The sequence below is a fragment of the Bombus affinis genome, chromosome 16 (assembly GCF_024516045.1).
Source record: "Bombus affinis isolate iyBomAffi1 chromosome 16, iyBomAffi1.2, whole genome shotgun sequence".
NCBI classification, from domain to species: Eukaryota; Metazoa; Arthropoda; class Insecta; order Hymenoptera; family Apidae; genus Bombus; species Bombus affinis.
Window position 1 is genome coordinate 7923513 of NC_066359.1, and position 23963 is coordinate 7947475.

At 37.2% G+C, this 23963-nt stretch overlaps 4 protein-coding genes across 17 annotated transcripts in view; 3 read left to right on the plus strand and 1 right to left on the minus strand.

Moving 5' to 3' along the window:
* Positions 1 to 6279, plus strand: part of LOC126925897 (myb-like protein X) — a 63336-nt gene extending 57057 nt beyond the window's left edge. For all 10 annotated transcript variants that reach the window (XM_050741885.1, XM_050741889.1, XM_050741892.1 and 7 more), the window contains one exon: positions 114 to 6279. In XM_050741885.1, the coding sequence (XP_050597842.1) occupies positions 114 to 4223 (4110 nt within the window). In that variant the 3' untranslated portion in view covers positions 4224 to 6279. The remainder of the gene's footprint in view (positions 1 to 113) is intronic.
* Positions 6280 to 6666: 387 nt separating this feature from the next.
* On the plus strand, positions 6667 to 9015 carry LOC126925899 (MYG1 exonuclease). Of its 4 annotated transcripts, none has more exons than XM_050741899.1 (7): positions 6667 to 6806; positions 6910 to 7066; positions 7216 to 7311; positions 7385 to 7618; positions 7695 to 7896; positions 8236 to 8408; positions 8474 to 9015. In XM_050741899.1, the coding sequence occupies exons 2-7, from the start codon at positions 6954 to 6956 to the stop codon at positions 8643 to 8645; spliced, it is 990 nt and encodes a 329-aa protein (XP_050597856.1). In that variant the 5' UTR covers positions 6667 to 6806; positions 6910 to 6953; the 3' UTR covers positions 8646 to 9015. The 4 variants fall into 4 exon arrangements, with proteins under 4 accessions (XP_050597856.1, XP_050597857.1, XP_050597855.1 ...); XM_050741900.1 differs by having other exon boundaries at positions 6723 to 6806; positions 6894 to 7066; XM_050741898.1 differs by lacking the exon at positions 6667 to 6806 and having other exon boundaries at positions 6849 to 7066.
* LOC126925906 (cuticle protein 18.7-like) lies at positions 8795 to 14337 on the minus strand. 2 transcript variants are annotated; one of them, XM_050741909.1, is made up of 4 exons: positions 14187 to 14337; positions 11057 to 11254; positions 9582 to 9902; positions 8795 to 9261 (listed from the first exon to the last, which is right to left on the minus strand). In XM_050741909.1, exons 2-4 carry the CDS (start codon positions 11066 to 11068, stop codon positions 9064 to 9066), a joined length of 531 nt encoding a protein of 176 aa, XP_050597866.1. In that variant the 5' UTR covers positions 11069 to 11254; positions 14187 to 14337; the 3' UTR covers positions 8795 to 9063. The 2 variants fall into 2 exon arrangements, with proteins under 2 accessions (XP_050597866.1, XP_050597867.1); XM_050741910.1 differs by lacking the exon at positions 14187 to 14337 and having other exon boundaries at positions 11057 to 11344.
* A 3229-nt stretch (positions 14338 to 17566) lies between these two features.
* LOC126925940 (pupal cuticle protein-like) lies at positions 17567 to 23963 on the plus strand. Its single transcript, XM_050741952.1, has 6 exons — positions 17567 to 17662; positions 18179 to 18594; positions 18669 to 18696; positions 21745 to 21792; positions 22260 to 22519; positions 22912 to 23963. The coding sequence occupies exons 1-6, from the start codon at positions 17642 to 17644 to the stop codon at positions 23114 to 23116; spliced, it is 978 nt and encodes a 325-aa protein (XP_050597909.1). The 5' UTR covers positions 17567 to 17641; the 3' UTR covers positions 23117 to 23963.

The following is a 23963-nucleotide window of genomic DNA, read 5'->3' on the forward strand; positions in this document are numbered from 1 at the left end:
TAAAATAGAATAGGATAGATACCCTTTCCCAAGAACAATAATATTGTAATTAATTCACCTGATTTTACGATCTTATATCATTTGTCCGATACAAATTCTACATATTGTTCCAGGTCTCAAAGTTAACGATATCCCCAGTGCCAACGCCGGAGCCCTCACGCTCAGTGCAAGCGAAGACGAGCAGCCAGAGCTCCCAACAACCAAGGATCTCAGGCAACTTCCTTCCTACTCCATCTTCCGATGAAACTACAGTGAGATCCTTCTATCCAACCCCACGAACATCTTCGAAACCTTCGCAGACCTCTCAATCCCCTAATGATCAAGTCACTCAGCACATACACGTGTTGCCGCCTGTACAGATCCCTCAACTAAAACCTCATCAAATCACCATCAACTTACCACCTCCAGATCTTCAAAGAATAGTTCAGAATCCATCATCCTTGCTACCTTCTCAATCTAGAGTAATTGTAACAGCCAAAGCGAGTGTTAGCGACGAATCTGGTAGACCATTAAATACAACGCAATTAGTCACTCTTCCCTTGCCAACGATCCCAGCCAGTTATGATGATTATAAAGAGGGAGACGAGTCCTTTGATCCGTTCTATAGAGACGTTCCTAAAATCAGAAACAGCAGAAGAATCTCTGAAGAATCTAGAAGAGTTTTGAGATCTAAAAGATCTGTTAGTCAGACCAAGAATTCCATGGTTTCTTTTGTCTATGCTGGGCATTCTAAACGGAAACGTGATGGACAGGTGACAGGTGCGAATAAGAAAGATACAGAAAATAAAAGTCAGGATTTCACTTCCATTAAGGAAAGTCTAATGAGATTTAGGGATATTCTCTTTGGAGAAGACTTCACTGAGGACACTATAAGAAGTGTCTTTGAGGGAAGTAGGCTTCAAGGACTTGGTTCTGATAACGAGAAGAACGATTCAAAGAGAGATTCGTTAGAAGATTTAGAGACAAAGGCTTCTAAAAATTTTAAAGCGAGGGATTATGAAGAAGACGATGTTAAAGAGAAGGAAGATGAAGAGACGGAAGATGAAGAGACGGAAGATGAGGAGACGGAAGATGAGGAGACGGAAGACGAAGGATCGGAAGACGAAGGGAGGGAAGATGAAGAGACGAAAGATGAAGAGAAGGAAGATGAAGAAAATAAAACTAAGCAATCAGACGGATTAGAAGTTCCTTTGGAAATAGATACTAGGGAGTCTGATGCTGAAGAATACATTGACACCGATGAGGAAAAGGATGCTATGTCAAATTTGAAGAATGTTGACTCAGATTTGGAGGATATCGAAGTGGAAACTCATGAGACTGAGAAAGATGAATATGTAGATTTTTCTGATATGAAAGATAAGCCTAATGATGAAACTAAATCGGACTCTAAACCAAGAAAGCCAGAAAATACGTTAGATGTCGTTATTCTTGATCCAGGCGAATACACGAAGCTGAAATCCAAGGATGAAGAAGAATTTTTAAATACAACTGAAGAGGAGCAAGTTTCTACACAGACTCCAATTCTGTCTTCGACTGAAGAAATCATTGGAGCAACGACAGAAGGAGATTCAGTGGATAAACAGGATTCTAAGAGCTCAAAAGACCTTGATGGCACTGTTGAAGAAAGTAAACAGTCTAAATTGCAAGAAAGCGACAGTGGAAAGATTCTAGAAGAAGAAAAAAAGGAAGAGAAGCCTAGTATAGAACCCAAACCAAACATGAGAAGGATAAGTTCCAAGATCAGAGCTAGAGGAAAGATTTCTTCCAAGAGAAAGGAAATTAAAGTTGAAAATAACGAGCCTGTTGGATTACTCGATGATAAAGTTCCTGATCAAAAAGTAGAGACAACGACAATAGTGAATTCTGAGGGTGAGCAGATTGACAAGCACATATTCAACGAACCAGAGTCACAAACCTCGAAAGATGTCGATATCAGAGCTGTGAATAATCATGGACACAACTTGAAGAAACTTCAAACTGGTAAAGACCACAGTACAGGAAAAGACAATCGGAAGAGTGAGGCTAACGAATATGAGACTCTAGAGAAACAATCTAGAACTTTGGAAAAGGATAAAGAAAACGTCGAGATTTTGGAAGGTGAGGAGAAAACAACTGTTCCAAGCTTGGACGAAAAACAAGTTGAAGAGAAGAGAAAGGTCGAGGAAGAGTTTGACGAAGAAGTGGAGCAGCCTGAAACTCCTAAGAAAGATCCTTCTATAGAAGAAATGAGCTATTATAAAGAAGAATCTTCAATAGAGCACGAATCTATGGAAGATGAATCAACCACAGTCTTTAGCAATGAAGATTCTCAGAATGACCAGCAAGAAATGGCTAAAAATTCTCGTAAAGGAAAGATTATGAAGTTTGAGAACTTTTCAAAGGAAGTGTCTTCTCATAGGCAAGTTAAGAACAGGAAAAATGAAAATGAGAAAGAGGAAGGAAAAGAATCTGGTGAATTTTCGACGATGAAGAACGAAGAGATGAATTCTGAAGAAGCTTCCATAGAACATTACGACTCTACCGAAGCATTCTATGAAAATACTTATGAAATGAGTGCAGACGATGAGTACAACGATCCTGGTAGCTCCGAAAACGCCACTATTTCCTCAGAACATGTGACTTCGGAACATGTGGCTTCTGAAGAAATTCCAAGTTCTAAAGAAGAGACTCTTGAAGAACACGAAGACGACGAATCTGTTTTGAGTGACCAGGAAGAAAGTACGGAAGGAGTTCTTAAATTCACTGATGAGTTGCCTAAAGATAAAAAGGAGGACGTACTAGAAACGAAAAGACCCTCAGAATCTGTCGAGAATATAGCTCACGATTATGTAGATGACAATTATGAACCAGATAACTATAAAGAACACGGATCTTCAGACTCTAACAGTCTAAGTGCAGAGAAAATTCGTAAGGATATGTTGGCTGATGATAAAATAGAAGATGCCAAGCAAGAGAATGAGGAAGACAAGCCAGAAACTACCACAGAGCCTCAGAAAGATCAGGATGTGGAGACTGAGAGTCCAAAGGAGTCCATTACGGAGAAGATAGATTTGCAGACGACAACAGCCACAACAAGTACTACTACAAGTACAAGTACTACAACTACCACCGCTCGTCCCATGCCTCCAAAATTGTTCAAGCCAATCACTGCTAGAAAGAATTACAATTACATTCCTCCAACGACGACTCCGAATCCTGTAATTATCAAACCTAGACTGAGTTTGTTGAATCCCAAGCCAGCAAAGCCACCTAAATCCTACAACGAGCTGGCACCCAAACCGGTGATCAGGAAGTTCACTTTATTAGCTCGAAAGCCAACTACTACTATGGCTATCACGACGAATATGGACGAGAATTGGACCGAAACAGTGGAAGCAATGACAACAGATGTATCGACGACTACTACTGAAGCTAGCAGGAGCGAAGAGAATATATTAGAGAGCAAATTGAAGCCCCTAAACGAATCAGAAGAGAAGATGCATGCTCCTACGAAGAGCAAAAACGACCAGGACTCCAGTCCAAGCGAACAAAAGTCACCAACAAACGTAAAACAAGATCAAGAAGAAAATTTCACGCCCTATCCTGTTTCTAGACTGTCAACTCTTGCCTCTACCGTTGAGAAATCCTTGAAGGAAACCGAGTCTACTAGCACAGAGTTTGAGAAATCAACTAGTCCTAAGAGTTTCACCTTAGTGGATTTAGAAATTGTTAGTACGACAACGTTACCGATCGGTCTGACGTCCATTGAGTCTCATCATCCCGAAGAATCACCCTCGACTACTGTTAGGTCAACCATAGAGGAAGAAACCACGCTTGCTTCGTCTGCCAAAATCATGGAACAGAATTTGGAGAGTAAAGCGACAGAGGGACCTGTCACTTTGACAGTTTCCGAGGCAATCGCTATTTCAGGAACCACAACTAAGCGAACTGAAACGGTGGAATCGACCACGATGAGATCTCTAAGTCGAAACTCGGCGATGTTGAGGAGGCAGGGTGGTTTTAATTGCTTGGAGAAGCAGATGTATCGTTTCTATGGTGACAATAGAGACTGCAGACTGTTTCACTATTGCTCTCCTGGGTTCACTTCAAGGCAGGTGCTTGATTTTCGATTCGTGTGTGAAGAAGGCACTGTGTTTGACGAGGAGAGCCAAAGCTGTCGCCACAACGCTAGGAATAAGGATTGTTTGAAAAGGGAGTGGTTAAGAGGAGAATCAGGATTTTGATTTGTTTCTCCTCTCTTTGTGGCTGCTGGCAACGTTGATTTTGGTAATTGGTGAATCCCCTCCCTTAGTGTATATTTATGTATATTGTTAATAGGTAAGATTCCGGAGAAGAGGGCGGCGCCTCTTCCCCTCAACATTTGCCATAATCCCTGTACATGACGATGATGGATTCACACTTATTAAAATTAATATGCTCGAGGTAGTTCGAACAAGCAGCTCACGGAGAAGATAGATTTTAAGGGAATTTATTGTTGGAATGACAGTGCTAGAACTTACTTTTTAGAATTCGTTGTTTTTATGCGGTGAATGGTAACACGATTGCGTTTCCTTTCATCGAAATAAGTGATGTACAGAGAGTAAAGAATAGAGAGCGAGGAAATGTACTCTGAAGTAGCCTTCAGCAACCAATTGATTCAATATTAGTTATAGCTTCGTCGATAAAGCAGAACAGTCATTGATGATCGATAAAGTAGATTAACTGATCGATAAAGTAAAATAGCCATTGATAAAAGTAGAACTGTTTGGTTGATACATACTTGGGCAGATAGCAAAGCTTCCAAAAAAAAACCATATGTAATCTAGAAATTAAGAACACCGCTGTGTCCAAATTCTAAATTGTATAAATAACCATAGTTTGCACTGTCATTAACCAACACGAAAACACGAGCAAGTTTCCTAAATATCTTCGTTCAAAGAAAAATATCAGAATCTTGCTCGTATCAATTTATAGAACTTGATAGTCAGACAACAGCCCCTGTCTACTTCCTTTAGTCAAAAGAGCGAATCACGTCTGTTCCTACGTTGCATCGATGGTTTTTACGATACAGTCATCGATGGAGTATTCCCTCTAGCGATACAGCAATAAATCTAACGCGCATTGCTCAACAAATTACGAACGAACGTTCGTATCGGCTGGCTAGATGCAACTGCATGAGTAGATTAACAAGGATGTACAGTAACAAATAAAGAAAAGAATTTTGAGAAATACTCGAATCGTCATGTCGATAAAATAATTTCTTAGAAAGATCGACGTGTTTTTGCGAATTTATTTAAATCCGTCGACCCATCGATCTTCGCTCCCCTTAGCAGAAATATGGCCCCTTGAACCGAAATTCCTAATACTAGTAAATAGACTGAGGATTTTTATGCATTTATTCGAAATTTAAAGATACAAAAATATACGAATAATCAACCGTTTAAATACTTTTATTTAAACATTAAATATCACGTACATTCTATGTATATTTCCAGCTCTGTTTCAAACTTCTCCAATACAATCTAATATAACGAAATTTCGAAATGTTTTGTATCACACATACAATATATTCATAAAAGGTTTTTATAACTGATCGAATACATTCATGAGCTATTCTTTTAGTTCATAAAAATCATGAACTTGCGTAAATATCCACAGTCTACAAATAAATGTATAAATAGACTCCGCATACACATATGTATATCATAAATATATATATTTTTACATGTGAATTTATCCCGTTACAATTTTAGCGATTTTTTAGATAGGTAATCGCGATCGATAAGTGTGTAGAACGTTTAAAATATGGTTTCAAAGCGTGTACATTCGATGGTTTCTGTAAATATCTTGTGTCCCTCTGTAGAGTAACACGTTATCGATGTAAGAAGCCTTATACTGTGTTAATAATAATTGTGTACTACGTGCAATCTTTTGTTCGTCCATCTGCACGATAAGTTTTTTTATTCTTTATTTATTTTTATCGATTTAGAACGTTTAGTTAATTGTTTTCTTTTCTCTTCCCTTTGATGTTCTCATATCGAGAGTGGCAACAAGATTTTTTTCCATTTTTATTTAGTATTGATCGCACCACGATTAATCTAATCTTCGTTCCTAAATATGTCGATTATTCAATGATGGAGGAGGTAGCCCGAAATAATTGAATTTGATGAAATGTGTAATTTCGTATAATTAAATAACGATTGTAAATATAGTCATCTATCAAACCACGATATCGTAATATTACTGTAGCTTAAAATAATAAAACACGTGAGAAATTATTTGTTTTCATATACCATGTCACCAAGAGAGATATATTTATTTTCCAATCTGCTAGTGAAATATTAATAAATACCTTTCGCAATTTCTTTGAATCCATTAAAATACCAGATTATACCTTTGTTCTAATAAGTGTGTAATGAACATATTTACACGAAGAATATTTATATTATCAATATTATAATACTATAAATATCAATATTTATTTAGTAAAATATCTAATTCTACAAAAAATATTTTTTCCACGTAATAATACACATTTTTTCCCAAATAAATATATAAATAATGTGTATCTGAATACTAATAACAATAAAGCACACGTATCATTCACTTGAAGTATGTAGTTTTAAATGTCTTATTATAGTAAACACGTGCGTACGCAAGCGTAATATGTGTAGTTTCTGATTGGTCAAGAGTAACGCAAGTAGCCTCTGATTGGCTGACACATAGTATTGTCCTTTTAATTGATAATCGATTCAGAATCGCATGTACACGTGCGAAATTAGAGAAATAGGATTCTATTGTGTATCACGAGTATTGTTTACGTCACGGTGAGAATATAATTTAATTATTGACGTGATTAGTGCTTGAATATGATTAAGTATATCTCTGGAATAATTCCGCGACTCTTTACGAAGCTATCTGTTCCACCAGGCAATATAACCTATACGCTAACAACATCGCAGAAATTCGTGACAATGGCTAAAAACGCGAAAATCGGAACACACGATGGCACATTTCATTGTGACGAAGCTCTTGCTTGCTTCATGTTGAAAACGCTACCCAGATATAAGGATGCGGTTATAGTGAGGTAAGATAATAGAGCTATTTAGTGTAATCAGATTTTCTTATGGAGTTATATGGGGCAATTTGAAATGAGAATGTTATTAGGAATGAGAAGTATGCAGGAACAATTAAAGGAGAGAGTTAATTAATATAGAGTATTGAATGTACTTGTAGATCACGCGATATGAATATTTTAAATACATGTGATATTGTGGTCGATGTTGGTGGAGAGTATAATCCCTCCAAGCATCGTTACGATCATCATATGAGGTATGACCTGTTTTTTAATCATTTTGGTATAAAGCTAATAACATAGAGTTCATTCCTTTAATTTATGAGTCAGAGATTTCAACGAGTCAGTAAGCACAGTAATAAAGAAACCAGGTTACGATTGGACAATGAAACTGAGTAGTGCTGGTTTGATTTATTGCCATTTTGGCCATGAGATTATCAAGCATTTGATTCCACAAGCAAATGATAGCGACGTTGAACTGATTTTTAAATATATTTATGATACATTGATTAAAGAAGTCGATGGTATAGATAATGGAGTTCTCATGTTCAACGAGGAACCTGTGTAAGTGTCCAATACTACTGTTGCACAGTTAAGGTATCGTTATATCAAATTACTTACAGTATATTGTCCATTTTAGATATCGTATCGTAACAGACTTATCATCTCGTGTGAAATACTTAAATCCTGAATGGAATAGCAAGGATATTAATGTCGATAGTCAATTTTTGAAGGCAGTTGAATTAACCGGTCAGGAATTAGTGCAACATATTAATTATGCTGCATATGTTTGGTTGCCTGCTAGGTCTATTGTGCAGGAAGCTATTGACAAACGCTTTGAGGTGAATAAAACAAGGACTTTACAATTTATCAGTGTGTACCACTTTGTAATTAATAATTGCACTATTAGAGATATTGTAACAAATCATTGTGCATCTTCGAGGCGACATTTGCATAGATTTGAATAGAATAACATTCTGTTTGAATAGAGTTCAAGCATTAGAATACATGGCCATTGTTAGTTGCATAAAAATGTATCATAGGCATTTCCTTACTGCGATATTATGCAAGAGAAGGTTCCTTTCTCTCTTATATGTTAACATAAAAATATATCCTACCAAGCCTTTCTGTTATACAATTTAAAAACATGTTCAAAGAAAAGCTATGATAAATATTTGCAGGTAGACCCTAGTGGCGAAATTATAGAATTATTACAATCTGTACCATGGTCTCAGCATCTTTATGCGATAGAAAAGGAACAAAATGTACAGCCACCATTAAAATTTGTAATTTTTAGTAGCGATAACTATAGGGTTCGAGGCATACCTGTGGAACCTAACAGTTTTGTATGCAGGTATTTATTCGAATGACAACTTGATTATTTTTGAAGCTTTTAACGTACATTCTATGATTTTGTAGGCTGTCTTTGCCAGAACCTTGGGGAGGTTTGCGCGATGAAAAGCTTGTAAGCGTCTCTGGAATCAGAGATGCTGTTTTTGTCCATTCAAAACGATTCATCGGTGGCCATCTAACCAGAGAAGGAGCGATAACGATGGCACGCAAAGCTCTTGAGCTAGGGAAAGCTGTTTAATAATAAATCAAATTAGGAATAATTACATTTTAAGATTTCGATTGATCGAACGTAAATTCAGTATTTCATATCACGTTTTACTATATCACCTACTTAAAACAGGTTCAAAGTATTTTAAGAGCGAAGACAATGCACAAAAATAAATAATATTTTGTGAACAGGTTATTTATTATGCGGATCCATCGTATTGGGTCATACAAAAATAGCACGATACTTTTGCTACCTTATTTCACACATATAACATTCAGTTGCAATTTTTACGGCATTTAGTAAAAAAAATCCAGAACAAAGGCAGACGATCATTTTACAGAATTATTCGTCCATTTCATATTCAAATAGTCCAAATATTGAATAAATTGACAAAAAATTATTTTAGAGTCGCGTGGTTATCCTTTCCAAATATTCCTCTCGGTGGCAATCAGAGATTTCCAACAGTTTTTGCGGCCGCGTCAGCGTGTGCTGCAAAATGAGCTACCTTCGCTCGAACAACTTCCGGAGTGTCCACTACTCTACCATCAGGACCAAGGGGAGCACCATATCCAAATCCATAAGCATAAGGTGTTGAGGCGTAAGCCAGGGCACCGTATGGGTAGAGTCCTAGATTCTTCGCAGCCTCCTTCAACATAAAAAAATGATGAAAAGTCAAATATTAATAATACTATACATTCTTCGGCTTGAAGCGAAACATTTATTTTATTAGTAAATGAAGAGAATATATTTGTAAAAAAAAAAAAAGAAAAACAATGTAAGATTCTGCTCTTATTCTCACGAGTGTTTAAAAATTCCTTTGCAAATTTAAAATGTTTCTAAAGAAGAGGAAAGAAAATTTTTAAGTACAGATCCTTGAACTTTTTCAAGGACTTTCTTATCCATTAAAACCAAAAACACTGAGTCGTTGATTTTCCAGATTTTAAAAAACTAATTGCTCTTAATTACCAACGCGTGAGCAGTCAAGTGAGCAGCTTTCGCCTGCGCGACCTCAGGTGTATCAACGACACGACCATCGGCGCCTATGGGCGCACCAAGTGCAGGTGCATAAACACGTAACAGAGCCGGCACGTGAGCATAGCTGAGTGTGTTCCTGGCCGCTTCGTACGCCTGAGTCGCGAGGTGCGCTGCTTTCGCCTGTGCCACTTCCGGCGTGTCCAAAACGTGGCCGTCGTAGGCTAATGGCACTCTGAGGTAGCTGTAAGGTATCACTGGAGCCACGTATCCGGGCTCTGCGATGACCAGGGTGCAGATTGTAGCGAAGATGATCTGCAATTTGAAAAAGTACTTTGATATTTTATTCTATTAATCGAGGAAGATACAAATTTTAGTTTGTTAATTGCAATTTTTATAATTGTAACTATAGTTTAATATTAATTAGGTCAGAGTTTGAAAGAACAAGGTTGATGGAAATGGAGTTATGGTGGAAAATGAGTTCAGTGAAGCGTATCTTTGCGTGTGAGGCAACGCGTATTTTTCAAAAACTCCAAGCATTATTAGGAATAGAATAACGAACAGCAAAGAAGGTTCCCTGTAGTTGAATTAATTCGGTGGGATGTGATTTTTGGAATTTGTTAGCGTTTAATAGTTTGAAGCATAGTAGAGATAATTAGGTAAGAGGCGTTAAAGAAACAAGTTAGTGGAAAAGTGTGATGAAGCGTGGAAAGAATTTTTTTATGGTTGGTTTGACGACTGAGCAGGCATACGAATTGCAACTATTCATATAAAGAGGCTCCTGTTAGAACGTAGGATGTTAGTATGTCAATGACGAAGAAACCTAGTGACACAGAAAAACTCGGTTAGTTATTAATAAGTAACGATTGCAGATTCCTTTTTTTCGATTTTCATGGTCAAAAAACCAATTGCATTCTAATACGTAACAACTTTTTATAGTAATTAATATTCAGTATACCGATTTTTCTAGTAATAATTGTAATTTTGCAGCAATAGCAATTTAATTTCTCTATTCGTTTAATTTAATTCAGAAAAATTGTGTGTACCTAATTATCGTTAATAATATTGAGAATAATAGTGAGAAAACGGTCTCATTTCTAATTATCTAATAACAGATAAATAATCATTATATTTTAATAATATTTTAACTATCAACGTTCCAAAGTTAATAATAATCGATTTCTAGATCTATACAAGCTATCAAATTTTACAAAGAAAGATTTCTAAATCTACAAAGAGCTATTCGTTTCTACGATAGTCAAAATCAAACACGTACACGATACTTGACCGATCAATCTTGCCCTAATTAACCAATTTTAAATTAACGTAAATTCAAGAATTATTTAACGAACTATTTTCTTCTCACAGCGGCCTAATCTGAACTACCACTTGTGCAATATCCTTTGAAAACACCCTCACCGATCGTACTGCCATGACAAAAAGGAAAATCCCTGGATATCCATACTCACTATCGTTTTCATGGTTAGTCACGTGGAAAAACGCTGCTGGTAGGTTGAATGTGAATTTTCCAACCAGTACTCGCCCTAAAGTATCAACGGTGATGTGCTGCCCTGTCGAGCCACGGTGTCTCCTTTTATATAGGTGAATCTGGTAGGGAGTCGTCGACCCGTAGGAGGGGACCACACCCTGGGAAGCAATTGGTACACCTAAAGTGGTGACATTGACATTACTCTCTGGTCTGTCCGTCTCTTGTCTGCTCGTCTTTCAAAAGGATCTCTCGAGGTCAGGTGCAACTGGTGAACTTCCTCCTTGGAGTCGGACAAAAATTGCCAACCATTCTCTTTTCTTATAAATGGTACGTTCGTTGTCCCAAGAAACTGATATGTTGGGCGAATAGCGATAATTTATATTATTAGATGGCGAATCCTTGTACAAACTCATAACGTAGTTTCCCAATATAATTAGAAAAATAGAACTTAAACAGGAAATTCTATATATATTTATTCTATTATATTTCTATATATATTCCATATATATTCCATATATAGAATTCTATATATATTCGTACATCTCCAAATTTGATTTTTCATCGAATGTTTGATGTGGTTAAATTTGTGACGATTCGTAGGAGGTTTAGTGTTTGTTATGTTACTTGTCAAGTACAATTAAATATTGTAACTTTTACTCTGAATGGATTTTTGTATCTGTATCTTTGAACGTTTTAGAAAAAAGGTAATTTTTCATTCGATCGCAAAATACATAAAGTAGTGCTTTTGATTTTATAAGGGGTGAGTAACAGTTACTCTATTTTTTGTACTTGTATTATTAATCGATATAAGTAAAGTATTTCAAGTATTACGCGTAGGTACTGTAGCCACTAGAGTACTCTCATTTATGTGGAAAATTTCGATAAAATACTCACGTGGTATTAAGTATTTTACTTAAGTAAAATTATCTTTTGTGTATTTTGCGAGTGAAAAGAAACAATTGGAGAATTTATACTTATGCTTTATCTTTACTTTTACGGCTTGTTCGCTGCTGTACGTTTTGAATAATTGGTTTTATCAATTCCATGGGTTATAAAGCATAAATTAATTTATAAACTATTTAGTACGGTGTTTTCAATACAAGCCGAGGGTAAGATATGATTCTTTTGATATTTATAAGTCACTAAATATAGCTATTAAGAAAGTTGTAAAGTGAGTCGTTGAAGGGCTAATTGAGAATTCATGGGTAGGTGACAGTAGTTTAAGCATTTACCAAGGTAATACACTTTAAGTAAAAATGACTGAAGGATACAAATAATTAAGTTACATTTCACTTTAAGAAAATGAATATTTCATTCTTTAATTTGAGAATATTTCATATTTGACAAATGTTTCGATACTTCGAACATTAAATTGATCGATTCGATACTTCCTTAAAAGAAAGTATTTGCATATGTAGAATTAAAAAAGTTTGCCTTTGTAAAAGAATTTTTGAGTCATCACTTTAAAGAACTTTCTAGACTATTATATTCTATAGCCTAATTTTATAATCCCTCGTAAGAAAATTGGAGAATCGTTATTTTAGGATCCTCTATCTTAGAGTATCGATCTATTCTATGTATATTCACGGAATACTAATTTTATCGATAAATCCAAGTTTCGTACGATTTTTCAAATTTTCTCAATTTTCCCAGTTTTCCCAATTTCCGAAATGTAATGTTCTATTATATTTCAGTCAGTTTCGTAAATTTTCACACGTTCGCGTAACACTTCGTAAAATGTAATCCATACATTATTCTGAAATAAATCAAATGATAGCAATAATAATACAGATAATAATCGATAATCGAGAGATACAAATTTTCGATCGAAAATGGGCGGGAAAATGTAAATAATGGAAGATCGCGTGCGATGTCGTAATCGAATCAATATCTCGATTATTATTCCGAGAATCAAGAGGACAACCTTGATGCGTAAACCACGGATTCAGGGAAAGAACAGGGACGAAATGCAATTAAATGGGAAGAAGGGATAAAAGCAGAAGGAGTAGGAAAGGTAACTGATACGTTGATCAAGACGAAGGTCGTCCCGCGTCCTCGGAATAAACAATCGTACGTGATTGGAATGAAACCTTTCTTACCAATAAAATAAAAGAAAAAGAAAAAAAAAGAAAAGTGGAAAGATCGTAAAAAAGATATGTGTAAAATATTGGTTTGCTTTCGAAGTTGTATCTCTGTTTCTCTGACTGATTCTAGCGTAATGAAGTTATTGAAAATTTGCATGGCGTTTTATGTAGCATTAACGAGCGTGTGAAAGAAGAAATTGAATTTTGGAAGATTTTATTGCTCAAATTTAGTACTAGCTAAGTTACTATTTTCTTAGTAATTGCGTAGTAGACGCTTGATATTGAAAATTGCAACTTTTTCGATGACATAATGTTTCCAAATTCAATGTCCAATATCGAATATCGAATGATAGAATATAAAACATAACGTCAAACAGAACTAAAACGTTCGATAGAATTTTTACGATACAGGCTTGAGATATAAAATAAGATCCCTAGAAAACTAGCATCAATGTATAAAATATTCTTACATAAACCCATCCAAAGTTATGTAAATTTGCCGCGATCGATCTAGTCTGAAAAACTGCAACCTACAGTACTAAAAAAAAAAACGCAAGAAACATACGAGACACGAGACAATGAAATCAGCAAAAAATCAATCCGTGCAACGACGCCGTATTGAAAAAGTGATTGCGCGATTCGCGTGAATTTCATAGCCAAACAATTCTGTTTTGCATAATAGACATTTTTCTATGGTCACGCACGTACGCTTTCGATCACGCATATAAAGTTCCTTTTTTCTTTTTTTTTTTTTTCGATCATAGCTCTCCGATAACAACTAAACTATCGATTGTTACAAAACTATTTAAGTAATTGTAAATTTGTTTTAGTGATATGTATCTCAGGTATTTTTGTAATGTTTCGTTTTAAGACTAAAAAGGTATTGCAAATATTCACCGCTATTGTTCGCAAAAACTATTTAACTCTAACGTAACCAAATCTCATAATAAAAATGAATACTGCAAGTATGGAACATGCAGAAAATATTCCAATTAATAAATAATTTTAAGCATTTTAAACACTCACCGCTATTCCGCACGAAAGGAAGACGCAGCGTTCAGAAAATGCGGAGAAAATCGCGTAGATCGCGTAGTATGTGGCGTGGGCGGCGCAGTAATGCATAGATGGATAGATACGTCGAACAAAAGCCCTTTCCACGGGATTCCAGGGGCTCTCGTCACGCGGCATTGTTTTTAATCAGCGGCTATCCACGCCAACCAGTTAAGGGTCTCGCTAAACGTTCGTCGTGGTGCCATTAATTGGCACGCTGTGCTCGTTGTGTGGGCGGTGGCGCCTGATTCAGCCGAGAAGAACGGGAAGGAAGCGTAAACGTAATAACATACACGTTATGCGAATATTACGCCAGGTTTGGTGTCATTCGACCGAGGCCATGTGCAAATCGTGCATTGCTTTGGAGATTCGCGAAGAATTAAATTTGACAAATCGTACGATAGTTCGATGGTTGCGATAAATTTCACTGACGGGTACTGTAACAAAATCCTTCCATCGAACGTTCAAAAAGTTCCAATATTTCCACTTGTAAGGAAATACATTCTCGAAAATCAAGAAAATTCAAAACAAACTGCCATCGAAATCCAAGCTGTAGCCAAATGACGCGAATCAATGCGCGATAGCGAAAGAATTTATCGAAGCCTTCGTTGGAATCCGAGGGAGAACGTGACTTCCTCCTTCCTGATCCAGGATCATTCTCGAACACTATGGGACGATTAGGCGTGTCACTAACCCGCTACACATTTGCCTGGACGAGGCCAGGGACGGTTGTCGACAGGGAATGCCTGTTGCACGTATCGAGCATCGACATTCACTCGATTATTTACGCTGCTCTGCATCCAGTAGCGCATGTCATAAAACGCGGACTAAACTTCGTTTCGATTGGCATTCAGACATGACAAGAAACTCAAAAAAGCGCGATGATCTTTTTTGTATCTGCATCTATTTCGAATAGTAAATAAGAAGTTATTTAGTTTTTGCCACGTTATGTAATAGTAATCGAGGAATTCGGTTGTCAGGGAATATCGAAGAAAGGTGTATCTTGGATCCGATGAGGTTTTGTAGGCGAATAAAAAGTGGGCAGGTAATTGGACTTTTTAACGATCACATTAGAATGTCGTTTCAGGATATTTAGGAATTACATTGGAATATTTAGTATTTCTTCAAATTAATTTATATAGAAAAATTGCGAATTTCAATAGAAACTTTAATTAGTTACTTGAGAAACTAGTCTAAATTTCCCATTTTCGTTAGTGTCTGTGTGTTGATATCGGTTGTTATTAATATTAGGTATTTTATCGACATGAACCAATGATTCAATTAGAATAGAGCTTCGAAAGACAGAGATAACCGCTTCCCTTGATGGTTTATTGATCCTTGCCCCTATGGCTTGTCATATCGCTGTACTCTATTGATGGAATATAATAATACCGTGATTACAATGATTGATAGGTTCAGATAGAGCCACTAGGATAATCCACGTTAAGTGGCGAATGCATGCTGCGTGCTGCTGATAGAATAATCTCGTTAAAGCTGGATTTTAACTTAATCTCTCGAGGGGTTTTAACCTGTGACTGCAATGCACACATTTCGTTGTCGAATTATGTAGATATTTGGAAAAATCATATTTCAACATTTCTCTAAATAATAAAAATGAACAAAGGATATTAAAATGGACAAATAAAGGAGGAAAATTCAGAAAAATCTACCAAAAACAGTTCAGATAATTATAGAGTTGGAATCTCGCTCTCAATTCTCTTCCTGCTCTCGTTTTAATCGAGTTATTGACATTGACGCGAGATCATTAATATTACGTTAATCACGGTTGCGTATCAATATCGATTACTCAAGCAAGCGTCGCTGGTTGGAAATTTCTTCGTCATGGTTTCTCGAATTCTTTCGTCCCCCGGCAATCGTGCGTGAAATATCTGGTTTACACAGAATCTCGGTATCAATTACTCAACAACGATATTTCTACGATCGTTTCGACCAACGACTACCGTTCGCGACAATTCTATTTTTACGAGACATAAATTATATATCATTTTCATATACATAGCGTTTTTTTATTTACCTATATCATTCTCTTTTCTACATTAATTTGCGTATGATTCCATTAATTCCATAATCAGTGAAAATAAATTCGTGTGGAATTGTTTGATAAATTTAAATGAAATTTATAATTTGAGAAATCTTTTACACAGAAAAACTACGCGATAACATTCGCACAGAAAAATAGTCAGCCGAAAGTGATCGCTGATAATAACTACTGTAGCATAATAACAAAGTAATAATTTATTGCACAAACCTATAATGTATTATAGCAACAGAAAAGATATTTTTACTTGTACTTGTCCATATCAGAATCGAATTGCACGCTGATCAGTCAAGTCCCATGGCTTACGCCATTTTCATTGGTAGCAGGCCACGAATAATCAGTGGAAAATGATTCCATCGTAATGAACTTGTCCCAATTAGGCTGTGGACGCTCGTTAGAAATGATTGTTCGAGCACTGGATGTCATTGTTCTGCGTTTCGCAAAGTATAATTGCCCGAGGGCTTATTAAGAACTCGGGCGTAGCGATACGTGATGGAATCTCGCAGAATTTGCATCGAACGCCACGTTCGAGGATCTCTCGATTCGTTATTGACCATAAGCACCGTGTAAAGTTAGCGAACAGAGAAATTTGGCCCCATGCAAGATGGATAAAGTGGACCAAGTGGTTCTGTATTGCGTAAGGAAGTGGATAGTTATATTTATGCGTAAAGTGTTACTATTGAACCAAAGCTTACCCCAAAACACAAGTTAATCTGTCGTCCTTCAATTTTTCATGCTTCTCCGTCGAGTCACCTTTCTGTAAACTATGAAAATGCAACATCGACTACTTAAAATATCTCGAGAATCCCAAGATCCAAGTAAATCCGTCGTTCTTCGATTCTTCGTATTTTTCCATCAAGCGACCCCCGTTTAAATCGCGAGAACCAACTCCAATTAATACAAAATTCCATTTGATTTCATAAACCCTGACCAATGAAAAGATTCCATATGACCAACCCTGACCAACATAAATTTTCGATTTAACCAGCCCTAGTCACGCAAAATTCTCAACAGACCAACCCTAATTTCTCTTTCGATCGCTATGGATCTCTCCGGTCAGAAATTGACGCAACAAATCTTATCCCATCCATTTCTTCTATTGCTGTTGATTTCTTCTGCCGATCTCTGTATCGGTTCGCTGTCGATCGATCGTACGACTCTCTTTTCCCGCGTTGCCAAACAGAAATGTCTCTCCCCACCCATTATTATGTGAAAATCAAGCGGAACGCGTGCGTGTGCGCGCGCGGATATTTCACGTACACCGGCGTGTCCGCTTGTTTAGCTGTTCTAAGTGGGCGCCCGTATTGTTCCACGACTATATAAGGTGTACCACGGACCGTTCGACCAGCAGAAAAGCATCAGGTCGTGGATCATGGCTAACATGAGGCTCCTCGTGAGTAACGACCATAACATTACACGTTTCGTAGAGTTTCGAGTGGCAGGTGACAGTTTGTAGATTACTATCGTATTGTCGTTGGTGCACTGCGGATGTTTAGGCATCTATGGGCAAATAAAAGTATTTGATTCGTTGCGATACTTAGAGGATGAAGCTGTTTCAGTTTCACTCCTTTGATCTTGCTGTAAAAGACGTGAATTTTTATTGACATCCGCAGTCTAGCTATGGCGTTTGGTTCGAAGTTGAGAAATTCGCGAAGATATTAAGATCAAGCTTGGTTTCGATAGACGACGATCAGATTCAATTGATTTTTCCGCGCAAAACTATCGTGTCCCTTGTCGTAATCTTAAAAATGATGCACTCGTATCTTATCGGCCAAGATGAACAACACTTGGAATAAACATAAATTTACAATTACGAAGCGTATTTTCTTCTCGAATAATCGAATCACTCTGATATTAACGTTTCTTCGCTTTCCTTCTTTGCATCTTCAAATATTTTCTTTCGTTTCAGCTTCCTTTCTCGTGTCTCGTCCTCTCGGCGTCCGCCATTCCAGGCTACACGGCCTACGGGGCAGCGTACCACGGTCCTCCAGCACCCCTGGCTCACGATGGAAGGGTGGTCGACACACCGGAAGTGGCTCACGCCAAGGCAGCTCACCTAGCAGCTCACGCAGCCGAAGCTGCCAAAGCTGCTCCGCTCGGCTACGGCGATTATTCCGATGGAAAATACGAAGACTACAGCGGCAACTACGTAGCCGCGGCTCAGAACATCTACCACGGTCCGCCCGCACCCTTGGCTCACGATGGAAGAGTAATCGATACACCGGAAGTGGCGCACGCCAAGGCTGCGCATTTGGCAGCTCACGCTGAACAAATTTCGAAGATCGCTCACCTCGCTTACGCTGACCCTTACCCGCAGCCACATTGGTGATAATGGAAAATGAGTCGCTATAATCGGCGCCACTGATGACAGAATTGTTGAAATTTCTTGGAAAAAACAGCAAGGGATGGGAGAAATTTGAGAAAATTGTAGAATATTTGTAATATGTCATTTTTCTGCGGATCAATTGGTATTTCTGGGTTTTACTTTACACTCTGTTATCGGTGTGCATTTTTGGGAGTTCTGTTGATGGAATTGTTTATAATAGTCCAATTTTTGTAACCTTGTAAAGGGGTTGTGTATCATATAATGGAAGGGAGGGTTCTTTTGTAAGGTAGATGTAGATCGTGCATTGCAAGGAGGATGTTTTGTTATGTTGGTGAAATATTTTCATTAAAGATTGCAAGTATTTAACGGATATTTTATCTTTATTGTATCTTCTATCTAATCCTGTTTCCCTTTTGTACCTTGATGTGCTATGAAATTTGCATTTTTCTCCTGGTTATTGCGTTGATATTAAAATAAAAGAATTTATATATACTCGGATGCAATAAAGATTTGTTCCTTTACTTACAAATCATAAATCAATGCCGAAATAGATTATCCGTTTCGTAGATGGTGTCTGTGCACCCTTGTCATTTCGGTCAAATGTTCATGAATTTATGAGTAATATATAGAAGATGAAAACAATCCGGCGTGTATCGTAAATGGATTCTTGAAGTAACTATACCTACTGTACTTAGGCAGAACTGAAATTCATTTAGCATGTGATAACGTAAAGATATACTATTGCAGAGTGAAAAACAAGAATAGACAAATAAAAGTCAGTTTACAGCGAGCTACAGCCAGCTGATATCTTTCATCCGACTTATATGAGTCTTCAAACTGCCTTAAACTTAGGGACTTCGACCCTTCGTTAATTTGCCAAATCTTTTGCCCCAGTGATCGCAAGACGATACGTTGTATATTTTGATATCCTGCTGAATTTTATGCTTTCGTTGCACTTCTTTCGCCAATCGTTACATACAAATTTCGCACGAATAAAATTGTATAAAATACATAAATATATTTTACAAATAAGATGATATTGTAAATGAAAGTAAATTAGAAATAAGAGTAATTTGTAAATATAACATATTTGCCAAATGTTACTTACTGGTTGCCAATAAGATAAAAAGTATGTATCAAAATACATGTGAATTACTACGTATTATTACTTGGTAAGCCTTGTTACGGTTCAAAACAGAAGCGGATCTTATTAAACCATTCACCCACGTATAAAATACACAGTTTATTCAAAATTTCAGTTTCATAGACGAATATAAATAATTTTTAGAAAGAACTCGCGGATACGTAACATTATAATTTGCTTTCGTTTAGAATGTGAAGCAAATGTTATTAATTAGGGTAGACCGAGGTGAATCGGACTGTAAAAACAGTAAAACAGATTTTAATCAAAATTTGTATATGGAAACATTGATCTAAGAAAACAATATAATTTGTTTTCACTTGCAATAATAAGCAATTACCAGGTGTTGTCTATTATGAAATAATTAAATTTATAACTAGCTCTCTCTCTCTCTCTCTCTCTCTCTCTCTCTCTCTCTCTCTCTCTCTCTCTCTCTCTCTCTCTCTCTCTCTCTCTCTCTCTCTCTCTCTCTCTCTCTCTCTCTCTCTCTCTCTCTCTCTCTCTCTCTCTCTCTCTCTCTCTCTCTCTCTCTCTCTCTCTCTCATTTTGATTTAATTATATACTGTGTAAGAAACTGGTGTTCGGCATGGCACGTCCCGACCACGTTTGTCTGTCGTTATCAAAGCGTTGGCGACAAGCTCGCGCAGTTCCGCTCAGGTCAGCACGCGAACAATGCGCGATGGTGGTCTTTGAACCGGCACCAACTGTCGCAACTCGGTTCGTTATTTCAAAAGAAAGAAAGAAAGGGAGAAAAAAGCTTGGAGTAAAGAACCCAATGCACCGGTTGTGACGCCGCGTGACAACACGCGGGATCGTAAGAGGTGGGTGAACACGGAATGGGCGACGATCGATGGAATTTGTTTCGTCCACTTGCTGTGGGCACACGATGAAATATCGCTCGGAGGATATAGAGAGTGAAATGCTTCTGAAACACGTTGTCGCCTCGTGTTACGTACCTATGCAAACTATACCTGTTTTTGTAATTACCCATTCCGTCATTCTTTGGAAATTAGGATAGAAATATCTTTCAGATTTTCCGATTTCCCGTGAAATATTAAGAAACTATTCGTGGATATAGAAGAGACAGAAAGCACGAGGAAACCAGAATATTACAGAACGTTGCAATGCTAAAATAATTTTACAAAATTAATTTTTGTTCATTTCTTGACGAATAAAGAACATTTCGATTTTATAACGAAAAATGCAGAATACGGTTCGTGATAAAAAAAGTTAAATAATAGCGGAACAAATTTCTTGGAGACGAGAATTCTTTAGATTCGTCTACGCAAATTCAAAGTAAATGCTTGAAAATGATACTCTACGATTCTCGACGTGTATCTTCCTATGCGGGCGTTGGAGTCTCCAATTCATTTGTAGCCGTAACTTTCGTGCTTGTGCAGGCGTTTAAGTCTCCACAGTCAGACTCGATAGAGTTCTCATTACCACTTTTTTCGCTGTTCCCCAAGCTTCCAAAGATATTGAAAAAATTGTGCGATACTTATCAATATCCTCGCTACATTATACAGTCGTTTAATTTGTTCGATTATTACATCAAATATTTGAAACCTTTTTCGATAAAAATAAAGGAAAATATATACATCAATCTAATAATAAGATTAATTCAACTATACAACAATCGTAAGCAATGAAATTAATAAATTTTTAAATGACATATTCCATGAATTTGGTTCCCACTTTATTGAAAATGTATCGAGAACGTTGTGACTGCATCCGCGATGACGTGCGTGTCCACGTCTCGCGCATAGCGTCGCGTCGAGGCAAGTTTTATTCCTGACGAGGTTACGGGACACACGGTGTCATTGTTAATGGCTGGTAAATGTTACAGAGCTGGGCAAGGCAACGTTTAAAGCAGAGCATTTTTCTGGGTGTGGTTGTATACCCCGTTGTCGCGCACGGGGTGGGGCACGCGACGACGCCCTGTACCCCTATAAATTCGACGATAGCAGATTGTGGAAGTCATAATGCGGATCACAAGCTCTGTCGATAGTCGCTGGATCGACCTGCGCTGAGCTTCGACAACATGTTCCGATATATCGTGAGTATTACCTAATTTTTTATCTTTATTTTTAGTTGATTTTCTGGTGAAAATAATTTTGGAAGGCTCGAATGTTTTTCCGATTGCTTTTCGATAGGTTTGAGCATTCGCTTTTTGGTTTGTCTGTTTCATTGAAATTTTACGTTTTACACCTGCACTTTGTTTCTTACAGGAACTTTTCTTTTGAAAAATGCGTATGTGTGTTTTTGGTTGGAATCATCGTGGAAAGTGATTATTTTTTGTACGCTTTTTCAAGTAGACTCGGATATATTTCTGAGGCTTTGTTTCACTTTTTCTTTTTTAACGCAATTTGCGTTCCTTTCTTTTTCCTTTCTTTCAGAGATTTATTTTGAAGCGTACGTGCTTCAGTTTCTTATTAAAGGGAATTTAGATAGTACATGTTTCTTAGGGTAAAAAATCAAAATAAAAATATATGTATTCTATAAGTGAACTTCGCTTTCTTTCAGATTCTGGTTTCTATTATTTCGAACGTGGCCTACTGTACGCCGCAGTGGTACGGAGGAGCCTATGGTGGCCACGCGGCTCCAGCCCCATTAGGAGCAGATGGACGAGTCGTAGATACTCCAGAAGTTGCTCAATTGAAAGCAGCTCATTTAGCTGCTTTGGCTGATGCAAATGCGAGGGCACCCAAGGGACCTGGTGTTGCCGGTCCTTACCCCGGCCCTGCTGGTTCCTACGCACCTGGAGGCTATGCTCCGCATTACAGGTTTTGCATATTGTCTCATAGAACAGGAATTTCTCTCTCTCTTTCTATATATATACATATATATAAAAAAATATATATATATTCTCTACTATTAGGAAAAGGAAGTAGGAAGAGAGTGAAAAAATTCAGATATTCTTGTTACTCATTTTAAAATTGGAATTTTCTATAGAAATCAAACTTTAGTTGGAATACCATAGTATTGCTTTATTGTACGAATAAATATGTGCTTGATATACATATTATAATATACATATTCTACTTTGCACTAAGTGCAATTATTTAAGTAAAATTAAAATTATTTTAAAGTTTCAAGTTTCATTCAACTCTTGTTCCTTGTTACATTGTCTTGTCCTACGTACTATTATTATTAAGAAAATTAATTTATATTCCAGTGGACCACCAGCCCCTCTCGGACCAGACGGCCGCGTGGTAGACACACCGGAAGTGCAGCAAGCAAAGGCAGTCCATTTCTCCTTATACAATGCGGAGGCTCAAAAAGCTCCAGCCGGTCCAGCTGCTCCTAATCCGTCATGGAATCCTGCGGGTGCTCCCTGGAATCCCTCCTGGAATGCTGGGAACAATTGGAATCACTATTAAACTGGCGTTGATCGCCGCAGAAGAAGAATCAAGCTGACAGAAAATATTCACATTCGTCCATTGTTATCGATGATTCGAGAGAATTGAAAAAAATCCCCTCGAGTCATCGAATTTCAACTACCTCCAACAAGTTTTTTCCTCGACAATCAACGAAATATTTCTCTCGGAATTTTTCTGTAACGTCTTCCGTATCTTGAAGCTTTCTTCCTTCTAGCTCTCTCCCTTTTCTGTGATTCTGTGTTTCATCTACCTCTTGATTGTCTGTTTTTCGCTCGGATCTCAACGAATTTGAATATCGTTACAAATTAGACATTATCGACTCATCAGATCATATTACAGAGACGATAAGTTTGCTTAATAGAATTTCATACAAGTTTCGTACATTTTTAATACAATTAAATGCAAGTTAAAAATTGTTGTTGAACTTTGAAAAATGATGTATGCAAATGTGCACGGAAAGCGAAATCGACACGTGTGTTTATCGTCGAATGGAAATGAAATAACGGTGGTCTGTACCGTTACAGATATTATCGAGATAAAAATGTCCTCTTGTCACATTCCTCTTCAAGGTGATCTCTTCATCGCTTTCGCACTCGTTAGTCAAGGAAAGTTTGCGTTTGCGTGAGAATTAACCTTTGCACATGAACTATTCATAGATATTATTCAATGCTATCGTGTTTTCCTTCCCTTTTTTTAAATAATTACAGCGAGACATATACATTTGTAAATTATCGTGCGTGTACATAACGGAGAAACGATTGTAACATGAATGAAACGAATAAAATGCAGCGAAATGTTTTGCTGAAACAAGCAAGATCAAAAAATCGCTCTTCTTAATTGCAAGAAA